Source organism: Branchiostoma floridae, chromosome 1 (assembly GCF_000003815.2).
Source record: "Branchiostoma floridae strain S238N-H82 chromosome 1, Bfl_VNyyK, whole genome shotgun sequence".
Classification (NCBI taxonomy): Eukaryota; Metazoa; Chordata; class Leptocardii; order Amphioxiformes; family Branchiostomatidae; genus Branchiostoma; species Branchiostoma floridae.
Window position 1 is genome coordinate 10904787 of NC_049979.1, and position 25902 is coordinate 10930688.

General features: G+C 43.8%; 3 protein-coding genes and 1 non-coding gene across 7 annotated transcripts in view; 2 read left to right on the forward strand and 2 right to left on the reverse strand.

Moving 5' to 3' along the window:
- Nucleotides 1-142, reverse strand: part of LOC118429467 (heterogeneous nuclear ribonucleoprotein L-like) — a 38345-nt gene extending 38203 nt beyond the window's left edge. For all 3 annotated transcript variants that reach the window (XM_035839965.1, XM_035839956.1, XM_035839973.1), the window contains exon 1: nucleotides 122-142. In XM_035839965.1, coding sequence (XP_035695858.1) covers nucleotides 122-127 — 6 coding nt within the window. In that variant the 5' untranslated portion in view covers nucleotides 128-142. The remainder of the gene's footprint in view (nucleotides 1-121) is intronic.
- Nucleotides 5-9387, forward strand: LOC118429486 (galactose mutarotase-like). Of its 2 annotated transcripts, none has more exons than XM_035839985.1 (7): nucleotides 5-388; nucleotides 1895-2049; nucleotides 2964-3173; nucleotides 3739-3820; nucleotides 5328-5475; nucleotides 6382-6556; nucleotides 7843-9387. In XM_035839985.1, exons 1-7 carry the CDS (start codon nucleotides 196-198, stop codon nucleotides 7918-7920), a joined length of 1041 nt encoding a protein of 346 aa, XP_035695878.1. In that variant the 5' UTR covers nucleotides 5-195; the 3' UTR covers nucleotides 7921-9387. The 2 variants fall into 2 exon arrangements, with proteins under 2 accessions (XP_035695878.1, XP_035695886.1); XM_035839993.1 differs by having other exon boundaries at nucleotides 3745-3820.
- Nucleotides 9388-10290: 903 nt separating this feature from the next.
- On the reverse strand, nucleotides 10291-10456 carry LOC118431109. The gene has a single exon (XR_004832929.1). It is a non-coding gene; the product is annotated as a U1 spliceosomal RNA (small nuclear RNA).
- A 919-nt stretch (nucleotides 10457-11375) lies between these two features.
- On the forward strand, nucleotides 11376-25307 carry LOC118417457. The gene is made up of 22 exons (XM_035823025.1): nucleotides 11376-11642; nucleotides 12548-13219; nucleotides 13396-13558; nucleotides 13830-13963; nucleotides 14403-14608; nucleotides 15355-15573; nucleotides 15779-15892; nucleotides 16208-16393; nucleotides 16649-16759; nucleotides 17460-17603; nucleotides 17946-18152; nucleotides 18557-18718; nucleotides 19291-19429; nucleotides 19980-20137; nucleotides 20673-20771; nucleotides 21214-21354; nucleotides 21819-21894; nucleotides 22284-22412; nucleotides 22830-22997; nucleotides 23267-23445; nucleotides 24364-24541; nucleotides 25023-25307. Exons 2-22 carry the CDS (start codon nucleotides 12754-12756, stop codon nucleotides 25277-25279), a joined length of 3636 nt encoding a protein of 1211 aa, XP_035678918.1. The 5' UTR covers nucleotides 11376-11642; nucleotides 12548-12753; the 3' UTR covers nucleotides 25280-25307.
- The last annotated feature ends 595 nt before the right edge of the window (nucleotides 25308-25902 follow it).

Consider the following 25902-nt stretch of genomic DNA (forward strand, 5'->3'; position numbering starts at 1 on the left):
TCCAAAATCACCCAGATTTACCTAAATTAGTGTGTCCCGTCATGGACGTTCACAATATCGGCAATCATTGTTACAGTTAGTAGTCTAAAGGGGTTCAAACAATCTGAGGAAGATCGTGTACCGTCATTCTTGGTGGGAAAGTGGGGTCAAGAGGTCAAAGTTTAAAAGGCAGGCCCACCAGGTGACAGCAAGGAAATGAGCGGGAAAATTTCTGTGGAAGACTTTGGGACGACACCTGAAGGACAAGCTGTCCAGCGCTTTGTCCTCAGGAACAACAGCAACGTCTGCCTAAAGCTCATCTCCTACGGAGCGACAATCCAGGCCATAGAAGTGCCGGATAAGGACGGGAAGGTTGCCGACGTGACACTAGGATTTGATACTTTAGATGGTTAGTAGGGATTTAGCTGGACAAAGGGTTAGCGTTGGGTTGTACTTTGGTCCCTGCCACGCAGGTACTCCAGATTTCAATAGGATAATAAAGCCACAGTTGGTTTGCTATGGCATTGAAGAGAGGCGGGGGGATTTAAATGAATATCAATCAAATTAAAGAGCGGCCCAAACACAGGTGGACGTGGCAAGGAGGCGGTATTAAAGGGTTGTTGACAAAGGTTGTTGCTTCAAATCCCCAATGTTGTTCCCTTCCCCCCTTCAGTCCCTTGACTCAAGTAAAAATGAATATCAGGCTAGATGTCATCTCTGATGGGATGTAAAGCTGGAGGGGTTGCATTTAAGGAGTCAGCCACACCTCAGCATGTTGTAAAGAGCAGGGATTCTTGTTCGGTTTGAATGGATCAAACCTTTATACTGTCCAGTCTTTAGCAGTTTCTACTTCAGTATACAAAACTGGTGTGTAATGCCTAAAGGCTGTTTTATACCTATTGTACAAAACAAAACGTTTCCTCTTGGCCTAAGATTCAACTTTAAACTTGTGCAATTTGTCAATAAATGCATGTCCCAAGGGAGATAGGTGGTGTTAGTGACCACTTTCACATATCAAAAGTGCAGACAGACAGCTGGTAAACATGTGGGGCAACCCCCATGTGTCCTTATCAATAATTCATCAACTGGTAGTAATTTTGCATGTTATGTGTGCCATGGCTTGAGGCCTTGAGCATTTTTTGCATTGATGATTGAGACTGTAATAGTTGAATTACTTGAATATTGATGATAGGGGGCAGCAAGATATACTAATTTAATTGTAGCTGTCTCTACTTCTATGTAAAGAACTGTCTATGTCAAGCACTGTTGGTCATGTTAATTCTATGTAGCACATTTATACTTCTTATCTTGAATTCTTTGTTTCTTTAGATCTAAGTGTTGTTAACAAATTATTTGGATTGCACAGTCGACCTCACCTCACCACAAGATATTATGACATAGGCTGTCAAAATATCTTTAGGGAGTAAGTATGGCAGCCTGGTAAACTTGCCAGATTGCCCCAGAGTCACATTAAAAGAACCCAGGTGTGTCTGTGTTTGTAGAATATTTTTTTCATAAACCCCAGTGGAAATTAGTTCCAAAATCTTTCCAAAGAACAAGCCAGTTTACCATTTCTCATTGCCAGCCTTCCCAGTTTACTGCTGAGCGGTGCCAGCCTTCCTAAAATTACAAGGATCCCCCCATGCAGACCCTCATATGCCTGGAACATTTGGTTGGAATCAAGATACCGTAGTTTATAGCAGGGTTTTAATGGAAATTCCAAGGATTTATAGGTAGACCTTAACCTTGCTCATATCCCTCAGTATGGTAGACTGCTGTTTCACGAGAGAGAGAGAAAGAAAAAAATCCAAATAAAACTTTCCTACAATTTTCCATCAAAACGTTCTATTGGATGCCTGTAGACTTTATGTCGGAGGTTGTATTACAAGTGTTTTTATCATGTCGTTTCCACAAGGCTACCTTGGCAAGCATCCCTACATGGGTGTTGTGGCTGGGAGAGTTGCCAACAGGATAGCCAAGGGGACCTTCTCACTGGATGGGCAGGAGTACAAGTTGGCCTGTAACAACGGTCCAAACCACCTGCATGGTGGACTGAAGGGCTTCAGCCATGTAAGTGTTACTAGAATTCTTCATGCACCTTCTTTCCAATTAAGATGACACAAACATATAGATTTTTGTATACTTTATCAAGTTAAGAAAAGCTAGCATACGGAAAAGACAGGTGATGAAGTTGGAAGTAGACAAATATGTGTTATCAACATAATCACTGGTGTGTATCAGTAACCAAACATACACAAAAAAACTTGAAAGTTTGATTTCTGTCAATCATATCTCTATAGTTACTTTATCCAAGAACATTATAACATCCTTGCTTTATCAATATCAATTTCATTTTAAAGTTTTTTTTCATAACCCTTTACAGTGGAACCCCATTTGCTGTGATTGTATCTTCAACTTGGTACATTTTACATACTCTAGTAGACTACCAGGGCTGCAGAGGGGAGCTAGTCTGGAAAAAATGCTGAAATTTCCCACAATCAAATGCCTGTTGTTTTTGGATAATGAGCTGCATGTTTTAGATTCATGGGAAGCTCTCTATTGTTCTTTACAGAGATACCTCATTTGTAATGATAACATTTTTGTGCAACCAGCACCATGATTGACTTCGTGGGTGGTTATCCCCCAAAAGTGCCTAGATTTCCCTGCCAGTATCTAACACTGTTGGCAGGGAAATTTCAGCCATGGTGCTCTATCCATAAATGTATGATCATAGTAAGTGGTCATAATTTGACTTTCCATTCATATCTTTAACACAATGGAATTATTTGAAGAACAGCAGGGATATTATCAACTGAAGTCTTGGACAGAATTTTGGAAACGGTCAGACATTTCATGTAGCGTCCACTACCTTGCATCATATACTGAGGACATCTTGTCGAAGGGCAGTTTTTATACCCTAACAATGAAGACAACTTCTAGATAATCCAATGGGAAACAAGTGTATTTTTCCTGTGATTTTCCAGTATGTGTGGGACAGCAGTGTGGAAGGAGACAGCGTCAAGTTCACCTATGTGAGCGCCGACGGTGAGGAGGGCTATCCTGGGGAGGTCACCGCTCAGGTCACCTACAAGCTGACCAATGACAACGAGGTTGACATCCAGTACCAGGCCACCACAACCAAGGCAACACCCATCAACCTCACCAACCATGCCTATTTCAACTTGGCAGGGCACGTAAGTTGTGTTGGATGTGGGGATGTCTTCTGGACATGCTCCTCCCTCCCGGGACAGAAATTTGCTTGTTTGGAATGGGAAGGACAAAAATTTCACCCAGTGCATCCAAAAATGTGACAAGGGATAGATGTGACTTTGTGACAAGAAATAGATGAAAATGTGACAGATTCAAGGAAGAAAATTAACAACACGGGCTTCAGAATAACAAGGAACAATGAGTGGGATGGTAAAAATTGAAGCTGGAGACAGCCCTGAATACTCTTTATTACTCTTTCATTTAATGTAGAATAAAGATACACAGGTAAGAAGAAAAACAACTCAGCTTGAAGTAGAAGTTTCAAGGCTGACAGAATCGTGATGAAAAGAAGGTACTTGAACATTGTGCATTTGTGAGAAATGGATTTGCTATTTTGTAACATAGAAAATGATATGGATATGAATGAAAACCTGGACAAAACTCCTTCAAAACAATGCGTTATGATATACAACAGTGCATATAAGTCATGAATATCCAATACCTGACATGTAATAAAAGTTTACTTTGGTTCCTTAATTTTTTGTGTAGAGCGAGGCAACTATCTACGACCACATTATTACCATCATGGCAGACAAGTACACACCAACTGATGATGACGCCCTTACAACAGGTATGAATCGCACAGACTTTTTCTCTGCAAGATTGCTAATCATGTGTTCCAACTACATAAGGAAGGAAAGAGAGAATCCATAGATTTACAGGCAGTGAAGAAGCCTGACAGTGTCTTTCTTTCCTCCCACACATTTTGAAAATGTAAAATGTACTTACTTCTGCTTTGCACTTTTATGTGCCTCAGCACAACTACACTTTGTGTACGAATATCACTGGATAATCTTCAAGCAGATGAATTGATTAGGTTCATTTTGTTGGACATGCAGCTTTTTCCGTGATTCTACAGCTATTCTAATGGTGTGCAATTTCTTAAGGCTGTACCATTAGGAAAAAAGCCGTAGAAACCAACAGACCAACAGAATTACTCCGCTTAGAGTTTAACGTTAACCTACGTTTCTGGTCAGACACAAATGTCCAGTAGATACAGCAGTAGATATACCACCCACCTGTACTTAGCTCCAAGTGTACGCTGCTGTCGGCCGTGTGAGCCTGTCTCTGCAGACAGAGCCAATAGGGTTGGGACTGACCTTCTGAGCTGACGCACGAGTATAAACTAACCTTTACACATGGCCGGGCTTTTATCTGCAGCCTTTAATGTGTGGAATGGCTCCGGGCTAGGTTGATGGGTGTTTACGTGTGGTATCTGACACCTAGAACCTTTGTTCAATTTTGGGAGTTGGCATTTCCTCGTCTGAATACGGGGATATATTCGGAATGCGTTGACGTGGTACCTCTGATTACAGAGAAGATAGTCCTCTTTAATTTAGTGGATAAAGTTCTTGTTTTGACTGTCCTGATTTTAGGACCTGCCTCCTGGCAGAGTTCTTTGTTATGATAGGACATTGTGACGTGGATCCTGAGTATGGTTTAACAATGTTTCCACAAACCATTTATTTAGCTTCACAAGTCAGCAACAATGCATGGTAGACTGTCAAGAACTGGCAAAGAAAACATTCATACCTGTGACACAAGCAGTGCTCCTAAACCTAAATCAAGTGTAAAAAAAAAACTTTTGGTTTGTGCACTGCACTGATTTAAGGAAAATATGTTTGTAATGTAGAAATTTCACTACCAGTACTTTTGCAATGTGGAGAAGAGTTATGTTTTTAGACTCCATGTCTTCATCCATATGCTAGAAATATTACACACTACTTTCAGGTAGTCAGCCAGCCACGTTTTTCAGAAATTGTTACAGTCGGTATGATATTATGAAGGGAAGGCCTGAGACAAAGTGAAGGCTGAATTGTTATTTTTCTGACTATGCAATGCAGTGTAGAAGTTTCATGTTCAAACTTAATTGTGCAGTCATTGAGACTTAATCGGGTTGATTTTGCACAGTACATTTTTTCAAACATAATGATTAAACTTCTATTTAAGCAACAATATCTAAATGACTTAGCATTTTTCATATAGAAAAAGAAAATGACACTCATGTATATTGCTCGTATACGATATACTTTCTGATATTCTGTTCAACCATGCTGACTTGTTTCCGTCTGTGTCAGGTGAGATCAGCCCAGTGGAGGGCACCCTGTGGGACCTGCGTGAGGGGGTGAGGATGGGCGACCGTGTCAACTCCGTCCCAGGGAAGGCACCTGGCTACGACCAGAACTTCTGCATCACACAGCCGGGAGACAACCAGCTGTGTGCCAGGTCAGTTCCAACACTGGAAGCCTCCACCAGGCTACACACATCAGCCACGACTTTGAAAAAGTGTTTTAAAGATATTTCAAATGAAACACTGCCCCCACGTATGCACAGAGTTGAGATTCAGGAGTGTATGGGATGTCACATATCGGAGATGTTTTTGAACACCTTTTGTTAAAAGTGGCTGGTAATCAATATGTATGTAGGCATGCATAGCAGATAAATGGTAATGAATTTAGATTTTTGGTCCTTTAGGTTTGGGATGATATACATTGCTGTAATGGCTGTAGAACTAACGCTCAGGTATAAGAAAAATGACACTGCTCAGGCAATGTGTTGCAGACTCGTCTCCTTCATCTATGTGCCAAACCTCAATAAGTTGAAGGCTTTCATCTTGGTACAGGTGACACAGGTGGCTTGCACACACTTACTCACTGTCCAGTTCACCTGTTACTAGTATTCCTGGTCACGCACATAGATGTGGTGCTTGGTGGCAGACTGCCAGGGTGAACTTGGATTCCTATAGTATGGTTAACAAACATCCTGCCAATTCTGATTGATACGTGTGTATCTTTATTGTTGTTATCATTATCATTCACTCACTCTCTGCACAAATACATTGTAAGACATGTTAAGGAAGTTGTCCTGTTCTTTTCAATATCAATGATTTATTCAGTAGTGACCTCGCGGGTATGAGACAACCTGAATTGCGTCCTTATCAACTGGTACAATTACAGTATATTAACTGCTTAAAGCTTAGCTTAAAATGTTCAGCTCGTCATTGCACAGGTAAAATCTTTTCATAGTTTTGCATTGTCCAGGTCCATATTACGGTTAAATCATGTAGATATTACTGTTTAATTGTCTTGTTGTGATTTTCAAATTGTGTATTTGTTTGCTTGGTTCCTGCAGGGCCCAGCATCCAGCCAGTGGCCGGACTATGGAGGTGCGGACGAACCAGCCCGGGGTGCAGTTCTACACGGCCAGCTACCTGGATGGGACGCTGGCTGGCAAGGGTGGGGCCAAGTACAACAAACATGCAGGCTTTTGTCTGGAAACCCAGGTCTACCCTGATGCCATCAACAAAGTGAGCTCTGTTGTCTTTGTTCGGGTTTGGAGTCACGCCTTTGTTATTAGGAGACTCACAACAATAGGGATAGGCACTGTCATTCTATTAATATCTCTGAAGCTGAAGTTTTGTAGTCTTCTTTGTTTAACTTTGAAGTCATGCCTTTGTTATTTGCAGACACGTAGATAGGTGTAGGCATGACATAGATCTCACCAATTTTTTTTTCATAGGCTAATGCTAGATTGTTGTGTTCCCTTGAAGATAGAATCTGCCTGGACAAAAACTATTATTCATGTTGGCACCAACATTGTATTGGATCTTACTGTGGGATTAAACTTCATCACTTAGCAGTAAATTGGGTAATGAATGCCTCTAGGGCATTTTAAAAGTCTGCTATGTTAAAGTTGTAATCAGGTGATAAGTGATGTTGGTATCCACATGGGGGCCCCACTAATCACAACCTTCAAAACTTCAGAGAGCTAGAGCTCCTCTTTTGCAATCTTTCATATTCTTTTGCTGCTTGTCTAAAGTTTTTGATCCTTTATTTACATTGGGGTATCTTGCAGCCTGCTGGCTGAATTGCATACTCATGACAATCAGACTACTTAAAGACGTTGCATCACACATAAAACTTACTTCTTATTCTCGTTCTAATATTAAGACTTATTCTGAAATGTTTGTTAGTAGCGTGCGGTAGTTGTGCATTGTACACTACATTTATTTATTTATTTATTTATTTATTTAGGGTAGTCCCTTCAGTTAACGTGGTAACTGATTTCCAAGGGAGCCCTATAACAATAATAATAACTCAAAGTACAAAAGATAACTACAAACATAGGATTGAACATAACAAAGCAATAATCCAATTCGGGTTTGTAAATCATACAAGCAACTTAGGAAAACTCAAAAGAATAACAACTCATACTTAATAACAAAAACAAATCAAGATCACAAACTCATAGGGGCATTGGACGGTCATTGCGGTCAGAGGTCAGATGTCAGTGCCATTTGTCCTGATCAATCGGACTGAACATAAGAAAGAATAATCCAATTCGGATCAGTAAATCATATACGCAACTTACTAATAACAACTCATACACAATAACAATGAATGTGTTACATCATCATCATCATCTGATGAAGTTGGAGCACATATCAGTTAAGTCCTCTTACAGACCTTGTCGATAACATACCATGTATGAGGTTCTTCCCATGTAGACATGTCTCAGTTTCAGTCAGTTTCTGGTATGAGGTACATTTTGTATCTTACCTACTGAATGTGTTGTCACTGCCTCCCTGTCCAGCCCCACTTCCCCAGCAGTGTGCTGCGCCCAGGCGAGACGTACCACCACCACACCTCCTACAAGTTTGTGCTGGGGTAGAGATGCTGCCTCGTCCAGACTGCTACATGTGTGCTGCTTTAATCAGGAACCCTCAAATACACCAATGTGCCTTCAATAAGTCAGAATATCCTGCCAAACTTTGTCTCAGAGGATCAAGCAAACAGTATATCTTGGCCCCCCATGTATGGCAACGGGCCACAGAAAATGTCAGCCAGTCTCAAAATGACCATAAAAACTGTGGGAGGTACATTTTGTACATCTGGACTTGAATAGATATTTCTTTCTTGATAATGTTCCCCATTGCGTACCAGAATATCCTGTGGACAAGCCAACAGCAGATTTTGGTAGCAGGTAGAAAGACTGCTGTAAAAGGGGAAATTGTTGCAGAGATTTTTTGTTACGGCTTTCACTGAACCAATATGAAAATTTTTGTTCCATCTTCTGCCTGCCGTCACCTTTGTCTCAATAGCAAACCTAAAACCGCCACAAACTAAATTTGCTCCTACTGCAAAATTAAATCCCCAGAAACAATTTCCCTTTTACAGTATAGTGTGCATTACACGCATCATTTTGTATAGATTCACACTTAGTAGTTTGGGCTTGGCCATCTGGAAAAGCTTTATTTCAAAGTTCAACCCTTTAATATTGAGTTGTGATTTGCTGCCAACATTTCTGCAACATATACCTACTAGTCAGGGGGACAGTTACTCAAGCAGCTGGATAGATTTTGAAAAGGGACAGACATGCAAGGTAGCATCCAGTACCTTTCTTCAGTGGCATTAAGCATGATCTGTAGATCAACACTAAAAACTAAACACTATGATTGTATGAATTGATATTTAGATAAGGAACTGGAGGAACTGTTCACGGTTTGATTAGTTTGCAGTAAAAGCAGTAGTATTCAGCATTTGATCATACTGCTGCTGGGATCCCTGACACGGGAAGGTCTGTCTTCACACCATGCTTCCAAGTGGCTCTGTCCAGCGGGTCACATATATAACATACAAATATTTCACAATTTCCAGTATTAGATTGAAATCAGTGCAATGACAGACAGATTCGTATGAGAATGAATCTTGCAAAAGAATCTAAGAAAAGTAGTGATACAAAAAAGCAGATGGCTGTACCTTTTTCGATGTACGTTAAGCTTTAAATCAATGCTATGCATCAATTTCTAAGCAAACCATTTGTAAAATAATTATCAGCACAAATAAGTGGGGCCAAGATGTAATAGTAACATTTATGATATATTTATCATCCATATGATGACAAAACATTCCTTAAAAGATGGCTGCCTAGTTGCAATCCAAAAAATGTTGTGCGATATTTGTTATTGATGAAATTAGATGATTCTCAGTATGGCTATAAGCCACAATCATTGACTCTCTTCTGTAAGATGAAAGGTTTGTGCAATGGAAATGAAGCTGCTATAAGGAGATATCTGATTACAAACTCAGGATGAAGAACAATATACTTTTTGATAAATGGTTTGATATGATGAATAAAGGGATTATGTCTTTATTGTTTGATGGCACACGTCACACTGCTTGATTGAAAGTGTGGTTTTGGGATGTGTAAAGGCCGATTAAAAATGTTATGTCACAACTGAGCTCTAACCAGTACATACAAATCACACCAGAAATTTTTTGCAACAGGAAATGACAGCAGATGACAGGTTGAAGATTTGGAATTGCAAATATGATGGTTGAAAATGTTCCATGTCTTCTTTTCTTTTGGTGACAACGCTGCACTGAGTAGCCTCCATAGCAGGCTCTCTATGGACTTTTTTGGCACTTTTGCTGGCCATTTCTTTTTGTACTGGGTCGCTGATTGCTGGCTGAGGGCAATTTGTAAAAGTACCCTCTTCCAGCATACAGTGCAGCAGCGTTGCCTATCGACATGATTATGTACTGCAGGTAAGTGTCCACTGTCTTCGCCACCTGCCAGACAGGTTTAAATGTCTCGTACCCCCTTGGTACCGCATACCGGTACGCAGCACAAATGAAAACCATTTTTTTTTTTGGAAACAGTTAACAGTTAAATCAATTTTCGTGGTTATCGCGACACTCCGTTCCCAGGTGGACGGCCTCTTGGCTGAGGTCTGGCGGAAACGCTGCTACCTGGTCTTCCCAGACGTTCTTCATCATCATCATTTGTTATCCTTTGACGTTCTAGATGGAAGAAAATTTGACTGTTCATTCCTTCAGACCTTTTTAGTGCTTAGTGGCACATAAGACCACATGTTTCCTTGCTCCTTTCCGATATGTCCTGATCCCGCGACGTTTAACCGGCTTCTTCCCAGTTTGAACAAAATTAATTGGAACTGTGACGTTGCTACCACAGTACCATGTACCAGCTGAGCCAAAGCCCCGATGCAGCGTTCTGTGTATGTCTTTAGATTATGTATGGCGGGGGTTAGCGCGAACGCAGACCCCCACTATCAGAAATTCCGCAGCCGAGTTACCCGCGTTTGGGGTAATCGCAGGGGTCAACCCAGGCCGACAGTGCAATGGTCAGGCCTCGCCCTGGACAGTCGCCGTGCGTGATCAGCGTACTATCTATGCCAGGTAAGTATGACGTCATGAGGTCGGCACACGCACCTAGCCAAGACAACTTTATCTTTTCATTGTGGTTATCTTCACAAAATGAAGTCTGTAGATAACGGTTGTATGTGATACAAAATCATAAAGGAAATAACGATTTTAAATCTTCAGTTTGAAAAGTGCACAACTTTTTGGAGCTCGAGAAAAATGATCATAATTTTCGACGTCGCAAAAAAAAGAAACGTTTACGTCTGTGATTTATCATTAACATAATTATCTACCTTGCCAATGACGCCTCATGATCATAATCATTGGTGACGTCATTACATCACCTATGGGCATGATACAGTAGTGAGCAGATCAGGACCAGTACGCTGACGGGACTAGCAGAGAACCCCAGTCCATTATGCTCGTGATGAGGGATGCTCTATACCAGCCTCCCACCAAAATAAAGTAAACTAATTTTTTTGCACAAAGATGAGAACATAATATATCTATGTACAGCCGTATATCTCGGTGTAACGCACCTGCTTTGCAGGCAGGCGGTGCGACAGCAGTAGCTTATATTACCAAAAGCTCCTTGATATTACTGAGCGACCTGTCAAACCAAGGACGTCATTGTCACACCAAACATTTGCACGTCTAATCTCGAACGTTATTTGGAACTATCTAGTGAGGATGCCCCCTTTTGAAAACAACACAAGACAACATGTGGGGAACAACACTCATAGATACATTCCCACATGCATGTATAGGCTCGAAAAAAACGCTCGTCACAAATATACATTGGCGCCTTCGTCAGAGAATTGCAGCGAAAATGTTATTACATTTCTATTGTCATAGAAAACAGGTCAACCGTTTAGATCATAACAAGCATTCCGTGTTGCCGTCAAACCTGTCATTGTCTGTTTGCCTGTGGCAGGGGCTCGCCTATTCACCAGTCACGCCAGTGTGGGACTGTTTGGGTATTTGCATTTGTCGCCTAGGCAACACGCCCCCTGGATTATCCAGGTGTGTTACTGCAGGTGAATCGGCACAGGTAACGTGGGGACAAGAAACTAGACAGAGAAAGGGATAGTGTAGCCGAATTTGGCCATATTGTTGAACAAGTCGACGTCGCTGATTATATCATGTATTGAATATGGCACGTCTGGGATTGAGCGAAAGAATCGTGTCAGAAGACACCCTGGTCATCTGCGGAGCTGTGTACAATACGAGGTAAGGCTCGATAGAATCGGCTGAAACACACCCACTGCAATGTTAATAGACATTGGGACAGTATTGTGTTTTAACTATAGTTCTAATGTGAACTATTATGTTGACGGGTGGATATTTTCTCAGTCTGGGTAGCGTTTGTCAGAGCAAAGCGAACATCCAAGCCCTTTCGATCTCACGTTTCGTGGATCATAATTAGGCCATGAATAGAACAGGTGTCATGGCGGCTGTCTATGACAGGATGTACAGGATGACCAAACTGATGTAATCCCTCTCACACACATATGCTATCTCCACAAAGTACTGATTTTCCTCTTCGCGAGACAACTGCCACTTGGGCCAGGAGAGATTATCAACATATCCATTAAGTCATAAACGACCACACTAAACTGCTAGGTGACGAGGCATTTCTATTGTCCGAACAAAGTTCACCATCTTGTAGTATTTGCACGCAGTAACTAATCTGTTATGGCAATTATCGTGCACAGTGATTTTGTCGATGTATGAAATAATATACATTTATTTTTATCCATTCGTCGATAAAGATAAGATATCGAGGTAGCAGGATATATTAGCAGTTCATTCAACTGGATATGATTTTTTTTTCAAAACCATATCAAGCTGCTTGAGTCAATGCTATTTGGCATACCTTTATTCATTGTTGTGACATTTATTGTTTTTGATACACATGTATGTGTTTCTTTCGATCATTTTTATTCGATAATTGAGCAAAGAAAATAATGTTTTACACAGATAGAAGTTTAGTCAGGCACGTATATTGATGTGTCCTCAAATTCACCAATTTTTATTGCTGTCGGATATCATGAAATATTTATTACACAAAGCCAATCTTTCGTTCACTCGTCATGCAGACAATTAACTATGATATGAATTATGATTTACTCCAGTGATTCCATGTGAACATCATCTTGACGACACGACAGAAGCCAGCCAGAAAGATGAATGATTTCACCCGTTTCTTCGTGCCATAACCTTCGGTTCAAATATCTGATGACTAGAAGTACTGTTTCTACAACTTGCTGAAGACTTATTCCGGTGATAACTGATATCAGCGTGATCTACCAACCGGAGTCTGTGTGGAGCACGCATAACGATGTATTTCCACACCGTGCACGGCACTGCCATCACCCTGTCGGGCGACAGGCTGACGGCTACGCGGGGAGACGGCTTCTGTAACGGCATCACCTTCAGCGCCGCCCCCATGGAAGTCGGCGAGGAGATCTCGATCGAGTTCGTCTCGACGACGTCGTCCTGGAGCGGCGTCTTGCGCTTCGGAGCCACCTCGGTGGACCCGGGCACGTGGAAACAGGAGGACCTGCCGAGGTACGCCGTGCCTGACCTCACCAACAAGGAAGGCTACTGGGCGAAGGCGATGCCTGAGAACCATTGTGAGCCAGGGAACCTGATGACGTTTCACGTGGACGCTCAGGGAAACCTGAGGTACTCCGTGAACAATGACGACAAGGGAGTGTTCCTCTCCGGGCTGCCCACCGAAGTACAGCTGTGGGCGCTGCTGGACGTGTACGGGGTGACCACCTCCATCAAGTTTGTCAGTACCGGTGAGTTCTCCATTTTTTTCAATCTTCGCAAAGAGGTCTATGTTGTCGATGCTGTTTGTATGTGTGTTTGTGTGTGTGTGTTGGTGCCTTAATACTTTTTGGGAGTCCAAAACTAAAACAATAGATAAACCCGAATAATTCCCCCCTTGACAGTGATGTTGCTCCGATCCTTACAGATGATGTCCCCACTGAGATCCTTGCGCGCGGCCCACACGCCCTGAAGGCGTTCAAGGAGGCGGCCAGCTCGGGCACCAAGCCGGTGTTCCGCACCCGCCTCATGCTGGTCGGGCAGGACAGGGTCGGCAAGACTAGCCTCAAGAAGTCGCTCACGGGGCAGACGTAAGTAACGGGACGACAGACGTTATTCCGAGGTTAAACGTCTATACCCACTTTTGTAAACAGTTAATCAGACTGGTAAATTAATGGTTAACAAACTTCTTTGCACACACAACCACACAACGGGAAATGTGTTTGATGGTCCACCGAAACTGCTACAGGTGAAAAACATTGGTTGACTTTAAATGAAAACTTTGTGTACCAATATTTTATCCTGCACTACATCCTGAAGCACTGCATACCAGCTATACCAAGACATCTTTTCCTTCCTCAGGTACGACTCTGGAGAGATCAGCACGGACGGAATCGACACCGCGGACGCCTGTGAGATCAACGTGCAGGACGCGACTTCCTGGAAGGTCCACGGCAACCAGGAAGACTCAGACTCAAAGAAGAAAGGCGTGCTGGGTAAGTACGGTATCCGTAGCACCGTCCAAGGCGTCACACTACACGGAAATAGCTTACCCTACGAGTCTGCGAGCTCAAAAGGAGAAGTTTCGGTTGTTATACTGCCGGTGTCCTATCGTTTACTGAAACCAAGGAGATTTTTTAACCTCCTTGCTGAAACTGAGCAATGTTAGGGATTAGCAAACGTTAGCAGGCCACCGAGTCCTGTCATTGCACGGTGGATTTTAAGGCAAAAATACATTCGACTCTGTGGTGATTTTGATATTCGATGACCTTCTGGCGATCAAAAAATTCGACCGAATGTCATTACCTGTGTGGCGCCGGTTTTCTGACTCTGCACACAGAAGTAGGTAATGACTCTACAGAGCGGGCAGTGAGAGATCACGTATACATACCACTGTTCGCTTGTGCTGAAATTCTACCATGTTATTTTCCCCAGACGGATCGTTTGGAGTGGAGGAGGAGTACGCCCAGGCGGTGGCGCACAACATCGTCAAGGCGCTGGTAGCTGAGAGGAGGAAGAACAAGGACACGGAGGAGCCCGCCAAGAAAGCGAACATTTCGAAGGGCCCCGTCAAGAGCACCGAAAACGCAACAAGCAATGATGATGACGAGAAACCGGTGGATACAGACCAAATCGTCGAGGTATTCATTGTATTTTTGTCCGATGATGATATCTAGCCCCCATACATGTACATTTGAAACAAGACATTGGAATTCAGCACAATCGTGAATTCTACAGGAACAGATTGGATTCGGAGCCTCTCCTAGGACGTATTGGAATCGGGATCAATTCTTGGACAATCTGCGATTCTACTAGTATAGATTGGGTTAGGGTTAGTACAGCTAGGCTAACCTTAGCCTCAATCCTATCTAAACTACTACTGGTAGAATCGCGAATTGTCCTAGGATCCCAAGCGCAATCAAATTAAGATAGATTCTAGTTTGTCATAGGACAGATTGCGCTCGCGGACTGCCCTAGGATAAGTCTGTAGATCTGCATTACAACTTTCAGCCCAGCACTGGTGCGTTGTGGCTAAAATAATCATGGTGTCGAGCTGCTTGCCCAGACTAACTTAACCCAACTTCTCCGAGTGTTTCCGTCCTAACTGATGTTCTGTAACTCCCGTGCCTGTTGGTCTTCATTGGTTCGTCGACGTCGCAAATACTTGTGTTTGGGTAATATAGGGCACAACATTGTGATTACAACTGTCGTTTACTCAATCAACTGGATATGATTTTCAAACGGCAAGACATTTCAGCTAGCATTCACTACCTGCCGCAACACCGGGAACACCGATGAAATCTTGTTGTAGAGCAGGTTTTATACCCTAACTGTAAATTAAACGGATGATATAAGTCGTATACTCACTATCGTTTTATACCAACAGGTGTACAACAAGCCCCCCGAGCACACTGAGATCTCCCTGAAGGATAACGACCTGCTGAAGGACATGCCAGCCCGCGTGGTGGAGCTGGTGACGGGCCTGCTGACGGAGGCGGAGGAACACGGGATGGAGCACAAACCTGCCGAGGAGGCCACCAGGCCCAGCATCATCATGAAGATATGGGACTTCGCCGGGCAGTCTGTGTACTACACCACACACCAGGTAATGTTTCAGTCCGTGTAGTACACCGCACACCAGGTAATGTTTCAGTCCGTGTAGTACACCGCACACCAGGTAACGTTTCAGTCCGTGTACTACACCACACATCAGGTAATGTTTCAGTCCATGTACTACACCACACATCAGGTAATGTTTCAATGCTAATCATAGTTCCTCTTATTGTAATCAAATGCAATGACTTCCGCAGGTGTTTCTGACGCCGCGAGCCGTCTACACCGTGGCGTTTAACCTGTGCCATGACCTGGACGCCAAGGCGCTGACCCAGGTGCGCCGGTCGGAGGGGAGCGACGATAAAGCCAAGGTAGGGAAAATGGTCACTCTGCATTGCAAATACGTCATGCTTTACTCATGTTTATATTTCTGTTGCTTATGTTTACAACAACCTCTGTTGTATGTTTTCTTCGTTGTTGCAATGAAGTTCTTTAACGGAAACATTTATCAGTCTACGTGAAAGCCAACGCATTTGAGAACTGTAGTCATACATTACGTACCGGCTGCCGGTGCTATTTTTGATAAAGTTTGAAGCTAATTAGAAATGACCAACCGAAACTGTTGATCACCATGACAATGACACACCCTACATATACTGTAATAACATGTCACCTTCTGCCACCAGATTGAATGGGAGGAGAGTGAGATGACCAACATGGACTTCCTGGAGTTCTGGGTGAGCTCGATCCACGCGCACACGGCAGATAACAAACCTAAACTGCAGAAAAACGGTCACAAGTCGCCGCCGATCTTCCTCGTGGGAACGCACAGGAATTCCCTGGATCCGGACCCTGCCGTCTGCGAGAAAAAGGTGTGTGTGCCTGTGTTTGCTTTGAACGGTCACAAAATGCCAACACATCGGTGTAATAATCAAACAGACAGGCTGAGTCCTTAGAGGTTTTAGTGGAAGAAGATTAGATATAGGACCTTGATTAGAGAACAAAATTGGCTTCAAAACCAAAGTACAACTACAACATCATTGGATGAAATCCACAGTGCCTAGTCCTAGACAATGTGTTCTAGATGTGTATTATATGATGTAACACGTGGACATTTGTATCCACAGACTCGTGAGATTTTCGCAAAAATTCGGAAGAACCTGAAGGGCCGACCGATGGAGGGTCACGTGGTGATGCCGTACTACGCGGTGGAAAACGGGCTGGAGGACGACACAGAGGTAAATCGGTCGCACAAATACATCTTGTAACGTTTCATGCTTCTAAGCTACGCAACAAAGTAGATTTTAAAGCATTGGATTAGCAGAGTTCATCAAGCCCCGAGGAAGAAAGGTTGTTGCTAAAATCTACCCGGCTGAGTAACTAAGAACCCGGTATAACGTAATGTTTTTTACCAACCCAATATAACTACTTAATAAAGACACAAACCTAATTGAACCATGTAACCATATCGTGTAGCAGATGTGGTAGGGTAGGATCATATTTCAGTACCAAAGACAGGACCATGTACTGTACATGTCGCAGGGATATTGAGACATGATCACATTTTAGTATCATGGACAGAACAATGCATTGTAGCAGGGATTGTGGAATAAGATCACATTTCAGCACTAAGGACAAGACCGATACAGTAGTAAGGTTAATAGGATTGAGACCACAGCTCAGTAGGAAAGACAGAATACTTCTAGTAGAGCCGTATGATATGATCAGTTTTCAGCACCAAGGACAGGACCTCGCACCGTAGCGGGGGTTGTTCGTTAGGATCACTTTTCAGTACTAAGGACATGACCATCTATCATAGCAAGGGAGGTAATATAGAAGTCTTGTGAGTTGTGATTCTTACATAACGGTCACGGATATGTTCTACATGCCCGTTATAAGTGTTCAGACTTCACAACGCTACATCTTACACATCCCCAGATCGCCAAGCTGCGGCAGCACATCGAGGAGGTGGCGTACGGCGAGCCGTACATGGGGGAACACATGCCCATCAGGTGGCTCAAGTTCGAACAGTACGTGGCGCAGGAGACGGAGAACGGAGTGGACTCTCTGTCCCTGGAGCAGGTAAATGATGCGGAATACAAAATGTACAAGTACAAAACCTTACACGGGGCTAGGTGCACACACCTTAGATTAGATACTTTTGATGATTTGATGCTATAACTTCAAGATACTACTGAGCACAATGACGTTGAGAATAAAGAAAGGAAGGATATTAACGTTACATATCAATTGCACAGAAAATGTATTTAGTCAAATGTAAAGCCCATGTCCTTTCCTGTTCTCATGAGAGGGCAAGAATCTCTCTTATGCATTCAGCAATCTACATAGCCGAGCGAGAGCAAGTCCATCCAACTGGGACCTTGTGTTTCTGTACACTATACACGTCATATCTTCCTTCTTTAGGTCCAAGAATCCGTTAAGAAGTTCGGCATCCACAGTAGAGACGAGCTGGTCGCCATGCTGGGGTTCTACCACGACCTGGGCACTATCGTCTACTTCGGTACCCAGGGCGCCGTGGACGACACGCTGCAGAAGACGGTCATCTTCAGGCCACAGTGGCTGGTGGACACCTTCAAGAGGGTCATCACAGTCAAGGACATCGATGATCAGGTATGTCTGCCAAAACAAAGTGTATGAAAAGTGTTTAAGACATATTTCAAATAATTAGTATCAAACAGTATTGTACGGGATTTTATTGGAAGGAAGCATATTACCACCTGGAGCGGCCTGTCGGCATAAACGTTACAGCTCATTCCTATACATGTCAGATACTAAAAATATGTGCTAGGATAGTGACCCATCTATAAATCCCAAAATGTCAAGATCAATCCCTTGATCTTAAGTGGCATGACATGAATAAAAGTTGAAACGTTCTGACTGTCTTTGAAAGGAATATATTTAAATGTGCACACTTCGATCGGGATCTCTATCACAATATCTATAGAAATCTCTACATGAGTTAGCAAACTGTGTCGTTACGGCGTCGCTCACGTGTATGATGGTTACCGTTCCAGTGGGACCGGTTCAGTGAGGCGTGGGCGCGGCTGGACGCGGAAGGCGTGCTGGAGGACTCGCTGATAGACTACATGTGGCGGGACGTGCTGCAGCAGAAGCCGCTCCTCCTCAACCTCATGGACAAGTTCGACCTGCTTTGCGAGAGGCTTCCGCCGAAAAAGGTACCTCATCCTTTGACGCTTCGGTCACATTTCCAAACCGTGGCCTGGCCGAGATGTTAAATGAAAGTGTTTATCACGGAAAATACACGAATTATTGACATGACTAATCATATTCCGTTCTGTGTGCTTTGTTCACTCTTTTATTGTACTTTTCGTTCCCGAAAGCTGCCCGGCCGGGCCCCGGTTTAAAAATGTGACATAGTGTGAGGAGAAGATGACTGATGACTGATAATGAAGTTCCTGCCTGGATGTCTAACCTTCATCGACTAAGGCTTAGGTCGCATTTCCAAACCGTGGCCCAGCCGGGATATTTTGAGAAACAAAAAATTAAAATGTATACCTAGAAATATACACATATTATGCCCATGAATCTTATTTTGACATTTTGTGTATTTTGATGTCTTATGTATCATTCTTTTCGCTCCCGAAAGCTGCCCTACCGGGCCCCGGTTTGAAAGTGTGACCTAGGCTTAAGGGATGTTGAGCTGACAGTTAGATGTACAATGGTTTGACAGGGCATTCCGTGTGACATAACATAACCAGCTGTTGCCGCATCCTGTTGTCCTGTGTAGATCACTTCCGAGGAGAGAGCGGACTGGGTGAAGAGTTATTACGTCCCCTCCAGGCTGCGTGAGAAACCTCACGACGTGGAGACAGTCACGGACCAACCGCACTTCTCCTTCTTCCTGTGGTTCCACGGCTTCCTCCCAGGTACAGTTAGAGAGCATGTTCGGATAATAGCAATTAAATATGCATCATTTCTCGTAACAGATAAGGCACAATCCTGGTGATGGCATGTACTCAGATACACATTGGTTTACTGACAGCCGGGAATGAACTTGCTTTACCAAAGAAGAAAGAAATGGTCAGTAGTGTGCTACTGCTGAAGGACTTTGCAGAGATAATACTTGACAAGCCCAGCAAAACCTGGTAACAGCAATTAAGCCCCTTCGAGCATTCAAAAGAGGGCCTACAAGATAGTTGTAGTGCTGTCCATGGTACTGAATGAACCTTTAAAACAACTGTGTTCCTTAGAAAGACGTGAATGGTACTATCATACTGACACAAATGTGATAATTTGCATAATTCTTTTATGCTTTTCAATCAGAAAGGGTAGTTACAGCACTGTACATGGTACTGAATGAACCTTCAAAACAACTGCACAACATAAGTGTGCTGCTTAAAAACAGTGTCTTCAAACTGTTGCAAATGTGTCAAGCATCACTGCAGTGTATGATTTATTGAGTTTTGCTCCCACCAGACGGGCTGTTCCACCGGGTGCTGACCCGCGCGGTGCGGTGGGCGCAGGAGTGCGGCGGCCGGGAACCCCAGCTGTACTACCGGAACGCTCGCTTCTACCTGGACGAGGAGCACGACTACCTGCTGGAGATGGCTCCGCTCAGGCTCTCCAGGATCAAGGTGTGCCCCAATAACTACGTCATCTCGTAGCTCTTAGCATATGAAGTCTAGCGATCCTGTGTCTGGTCGTGAGTTCGAATCCCAGCTGGTGTCCCTCACCCGAAACGGGAAGGGTATGACGGCGGACGTTAAGCCGTGGTCCAGTGTTCATTGTATTTGTCGGAAAGAGCTAGGGGAATGGCCCCGTTACAATGCACCTACATATATCGTACCTTTTGTTGCATTTTCTGTCATGACCAGTGGAAGGCCATGACAGAAAGGTCTTTCGTGGGCTATTGTAAAACTGGTTCGAGATCACTATCACTTTTAGACTGGCTGGCGCCAGCAACTTACACGAGCCAGCAATATGTGTTAGGTATAAGAAAGTCATATTATGTTATGGCTTACTGGTCTTCAATACTCGAATAAATCTGCGTCTCTTCTCTATCGTACAGCTTGACGGCATACGTTAATGAAAATGCAGTCCATGATAGACTGAAACGAAAGAGGTAATTTTATCAACGAGTTGTCTAATATAAGGCTGTTTCGTTTCCAGGTGTCAGTGGTCCGGGTGATGGACCTGTCAGATGATGCAGAGGAGGACGATCTAGGAGAAGCCAAACTTCCTCCTCCGGACCCACAGTCGTGTGCCAGGGTATGTAACCACCGTCCCTCATTTCATTGCCTTGTGTATTTGTAAGTACAGTGCGATTGGGATGGGGCATGCATGGACTGCCGCGATTTGTTGGTCTTGTATCAAACATGAAATTTTATTTCTAACAACGGAGAACAGTTTCTGTTTCAGTTCTTCTCATGTAACCCGTATACTTGAAATGAAACACGAAACGGACCCCAAAGTAGCAACAGCATGCCTTGTGAATACTTATTGGCATAAACATTAACGTTTCGTTGCAAAATACCCGACCGAGCCCGTGGTAGGACATGTGATGTGGGCCTGAGTTAAGTAGTTCAGTGCCCAGATGTGGTCTCTGAGTTGGCCTTGCACTGAGCAAACTCGTTTGGCTCGCACGTCAATCATGAAACCAGGTTAGTTTGTCTGACAGATGTGCTCACCCTTCTGCTGATCTCTCCCCCAGGTGCGACACTTTGTTGACGCGACGCTGGCGGACCTGCAGGAGATGTGGATGAAGAGAGTGAAGTACAGCGTCACCGTGCAGTGTCCCTGCGGGGACCCACAGGAACACTTCCTCTCACTGGACCAGTGTCTAAGCGGGAAGGTAACGAATTCTGTGTCATGCGTATCATTCTATACATACAGAAAAAATTCTGCAGGGAAGAGATCAAATTTAAAGACTCTCATAGGAACCTGGAATAGGATAGATAGCAGGCTATATAACGGGATCGCACACATTAGCGTTTCTTGAAATGAAATAAGTATCTTATGATGTTCTAATAAATGTAAGAGAGAAAAATGCTGAGAAGTAATTTTTAAGTCCTCACTTCATCTATATATATGCATATTGTAACAAAGTACACTCTACTAAGAGACAACTATGGTTTATAAGTTCTTTCCAAACAACTAATGTTTTTCACCCGCCGAAGGTCGTTATGTTATTTTGTGCAAAGTTTAACCCTTGATTCGCCAACCTGATTAAACTATTCAAGAGAGAGACTACAATGGAACACAGTAGTACCGCACATGTCCTAAACTAACCAACGCTATCGCTTTCGTGTGTTGTAGGTCGTGCTCTGTGAGAAGAACAAGCGAGTCAAGACCCTGCCATTCAGGAAGAACTTCCCGTCGGAAACAGTGGCAGGTCAGATTCTGATTGTGTCTTCAATGTTCTGCACACGTGTGACATGATCTGAACCTTTCTTCATATCGTTTGGAGTACTGTACACCTCAGCCCGGTACAATGCCTCAGGGGCTGAACTCTGCCTGGCATTCGGCAGGTCAGCCAACATCATCCCCGATCATACAATACAAAGACTTTTCTTGTTTTAACACTCAGCACTTATGATAAAGGGTAGTAGTACACAAGAACAGTGGACTCCTACTCCTACCATGGTTGCCTGTGTGGCCAAAGGCTATAGAAACGAAAATGGGCACCACCCCTATATACCGAAAGGTGTAGGAAGGATGTTAAATTTTCATATTAAGATCTTACTCAGATAACTTATCAGTAACGTTACGCTTGTCTTGCAGCCCGCCCGGCAGCCCCGACAGCCGCGCCCCTGCAGCCGGGACAGCTGCCCCCGTGGGTGCCGGAGGCCGCCAAGCTTCTCAACTCCGACAGAAACGCCGCGGACTGGGCGGAGCTGGCCAACAGGCTGGGTGAGTAAAGTCTGATATGAAGTTAAGATGTATCCGACGTGACGTTCGGTGTTTGCCACTAGCTTATTTTTTAAGGTTCTTAACTGTAAAGTAATTGCATAAAACTTTTTCTTGAATAAATCATATAGATCGTGAATCACCGGCCTCAGATTTTAGTTTTTAAAAAGGCCAAGTATGTTTCCTGGTCGCTACTTTTCATGTTTGCTATATTGTCTCATCAGTATACAAATTGATACTTAGTGATCAGAACATGGTCGGTATAAAAAAAGCTGTCTTCGCTTTGTAATAATTAGGCTATAGTAGTCAGAAGACGGAGACAAACCGGGAAGCAAACTGGAGTGAGAATGGTCTTGTTTTAGCGCTAGTGAGCCTATACTACAGAGATTAGACTCAATGTTTCCCCTCTGTAATACCCAGGCTACAGCAGCCAGAAGACGGAGACGTTCATGAAGTCCGCGGACCCGACCTCCGCCCTGCTGCGGGACTGGCTGGACGGCAGCGGGGAGGCGGCGGTGGACCTGGTCACCAAGGCGCTGGAGAACATGGGCAGGGACGACGTGCTGCAGGTCATCAGGGGCCGCCAGGGTAGGCGCAGTTACCAGTTATAAAGTTGTTTTGGATATTTTTAATACAAAGTCAGCTCTTCAATAACTGAGATGTTTAGACCGTGTTGTATGAAAATAAAGTATAAAGTGAGAGTGCAGTTTGGCGTGACATTTGCGACATTAAGATTCATGTCATTTGAAAGTTCAGGAGGAAGTAATCTCCATATTCTATCAAATTGTAGAGATTGTTATGTCTTTGAACAGTTTGCCTGCGGATAAACGTATTGATGACAACTGTTTGTCCTACAGGAGCTGTTGACACCCAGCCCGACATCTTCATCAGTTACCAGTGGGACATCCAGGACCGTGTGCGGGACCTGCGGGACCGGCTGGAGGCTGCCGGGTACCCCTGCTGGATGGACATCGGGCAGATGGGCGGAGGGGACGCGCTGTACGAGAAGATCGACCAGGGCATGAGGGCGGCCAAGGTGAGTACATCAGAGACAGATCTGACATCAATGTATGGTCTGAGCTTTAGACGCTATAGAATTTAGCCTGGTATCCGCCCGTATTCGTCTACCTGAGTTGGTCCCCACCCTTAAGCGCTGTACGAGAAGATCGGCCAGGGCATGAGGGCGGCCAAAGTGAGTACATCAGAGACAGATCTAGCATCAATGTATGGTCATGAGCTTTAGACGCTATAGAATTTAGCCTGATATCCACCCGTATTTATTTACCTGAGCTGGTCCCTACCCTTAAATATAGTATAAGCGCCGTACGAGAAGATCGACCAGGGCATGAGGTCGTCCTAGGTCGGTAGATCAGCTGTAGTCCCTAGCAGGCTCCATACTGGCCATGGGTTGCGTTCTTGCGGATAAAAAGAGTACAAATTGACCAAAGAGCGTGAACAATTTGCCGGTGTCCCTTGGCATCCTATAGATGGTCAGCTAACTCACTTGGCAAGTTGTTAAATGGTATTTTTCAGGAACCTAATGAGTACCCCAACTGTCTCATGTTAAAAGTGTTTACGTCAATGGTTTATACGCTTTATACGCTGTAGAATCAGCTACTGTGTGGGGTCGACTGTTTTATGATACATGATATTCCATGGAATGGTTGAGAAATACACGTTCATTAGGTATTTTCTTGGTTTCCTGTATACTACACGCAGTATCTTACCCAGCGCTGGTCTACAGTTGATATATATGGTGAGATATACGTTATTCAAAGTGCTCTATTGTTACCTTTAGACATGCTCTATGCCCTAAACCTCCAAACCTCTAACATGGATTGCTTGTCCTGCAGGTTGTGATCGCCTGCCTGACCACCAAGTACTCGGAATATACATAGTTGTTATGCGCTTTGCTGTAAACTACCAAAACTAACATGGGTTACTTGTCCTGCAGGTTGTGATCGCCTGCCTGACCACCAAGTACTCGGTGTCGCAGAACTGCAGCAAGGAGATCAACCTGGCCAGCCTGCTGGGGAAGACCATCATCCCCATCATGTTCCAGAAGATCGACTGGCCCCCGCCCGGCGGCATGTCCCTCATCTTCTCACCGCTGCTCTACATCGACATGACCAGTAAGTTTGGAAACAGTTTTATCAGGTTGTTAGTTCAATAATTTCGACAAAAGAGGGGCCTCCGTGTCCCCAAGTAGCAAACTTTGTTGCGTGAAATCGTTTTATAATTCGTCGAAAGTAAATTACGACGGACTTTATTTTATAACCAAAATTTGAACCATCGCCGACGTTTTAACAACCTGTCTACTGACATCCTCAAAGGATAAGGACAAATAGGATCATTAATGACTAGTAAAACATACTGTCAGACCAAACCAATTAATATGAAGTAATATGAATATGATATTCTAATAATTTGATGTAACTGGGCTAAGTTTTTCTTTGATTTTTCCAACAACTACTTATTGTAAAGATGGGCCAGTTCTAGCAGTATGTTTCACGATTTTCTCCATCAATTGGTGCATCCACAAATTTATCAAATCATTTTCTGCATACGGATAATCATTCAGAGAAGTGACATTTTGCCCGTCTGTTTATCCAGGCAACGGTGGTGGCCATGGCGGTGCCGGCATCCACTCCAAGCTGGAGACCAAGTTCCAGGAGGTGGTGGAGCGGATCCAGACCACCATCCAGCCTGTCGGCGCGGGGAAGAGGGACAGCACGGTGCCAGAGTCACCGGAGAAGCAGGCAAGCAACACCGGCAGTCCCGCTAAGAGACCTAACAGTGCTGCAAGGCGACCCAACAGTGCAGTGTCCCAGACACAGGTCACAAAGTGTGGGGCATGTGTCATACTGTAGGTATCAAACACAGTGTAACACCTGTCTGTGTAACACGTGCACAGTCTCCATGTACAGGACTCTGTGAAGCTGGTCCCTGCAGAGCTAGACAATGGAGGACTGCTATTAGCTAGAAGCGCGACATACAGTCAAACCTGCCCAAGACGACCACCCGGAAAAAGCGGTAAAAATGGCCAGGTGGTCGCTGAAAAGAGGTGGTCGCTCGGGCAGGTTTGACTGTATCTAAAGCTTAACGGTCATGCTCTTACGACTGAGCTATGGTACAGCTTTGTACAAATATTCAATAAAGGATTCAGTTGTGCTGGACAGTCTGTGTCACAAAGTGAACACAGTATCAGTAGGATCAAGCCATGTAGGCACCAAATATTATTCTGTGTTTTGTGTTTTCTTTTACTCTTGTAAATAAGAGTTATTGTAAATCTTGTCTATAAGAAGTTGCCTGGTGTACTTAATGTTGTGCCATATGCATGTTCAGGTCTATTCAAAACTAAGTCATTTACAGACATCATCTAGTTTGCCTAATGTTAGCTAACCTGAGTAGCATCCCTGTTACTCCCATATACTCGCTCACACCAATGTTGGTTGAGACCAAGAATCAACCAACATGCATGCCTAAATGTTGA

Excerpts from the sequence above, each read along its gene's own strand:
- LOC118429486 (XM_035839985.1), top strand. The coding sequence starts at position 196 with ATGAGCGGGAAAATTTCTGTGGAAGACTTTGGGACGACACCTGAAGGA. Across the intron at positions 2,050-2,963 it reads GACTGAAGGGCTTCAGCCAT|TATGTGTGGGACAGCAGTGT; the intron begins GTAAGTGTTACT and ends GTGATTTTCCAG. Across the intron at positions 3,821-5,327 it reads TGATGACGCCCTTACAACAG|GTGAGATCAGCCCAGTGGAG; the intron begins GTATGAATCGCA and ends CGTCTGTGTCAG.
- LOC118417457 (XM_035823025.1), top strand. The coding sequence starts at position 12,754 with ATGTATTTCCACACCGTGCACGGCACTGCCATCACCCTGTCGGGCGAC. Across the intron at positions 13,559-13,829 it reads AAGTCGCTCACGGGGCAGAC|GTACGACTCTGGAGAGATCA; the intron begins GTAAGTAACGGG and ends TTCCTTCCTCAG. Across the intron at positions 15,574-15,778 it reads TGTACTACACCACACACCAG|GTGTTTCTGACGCCGCGAGC; the intron begins GTAATGTTTCAG and ends TGACTTCCGCAG.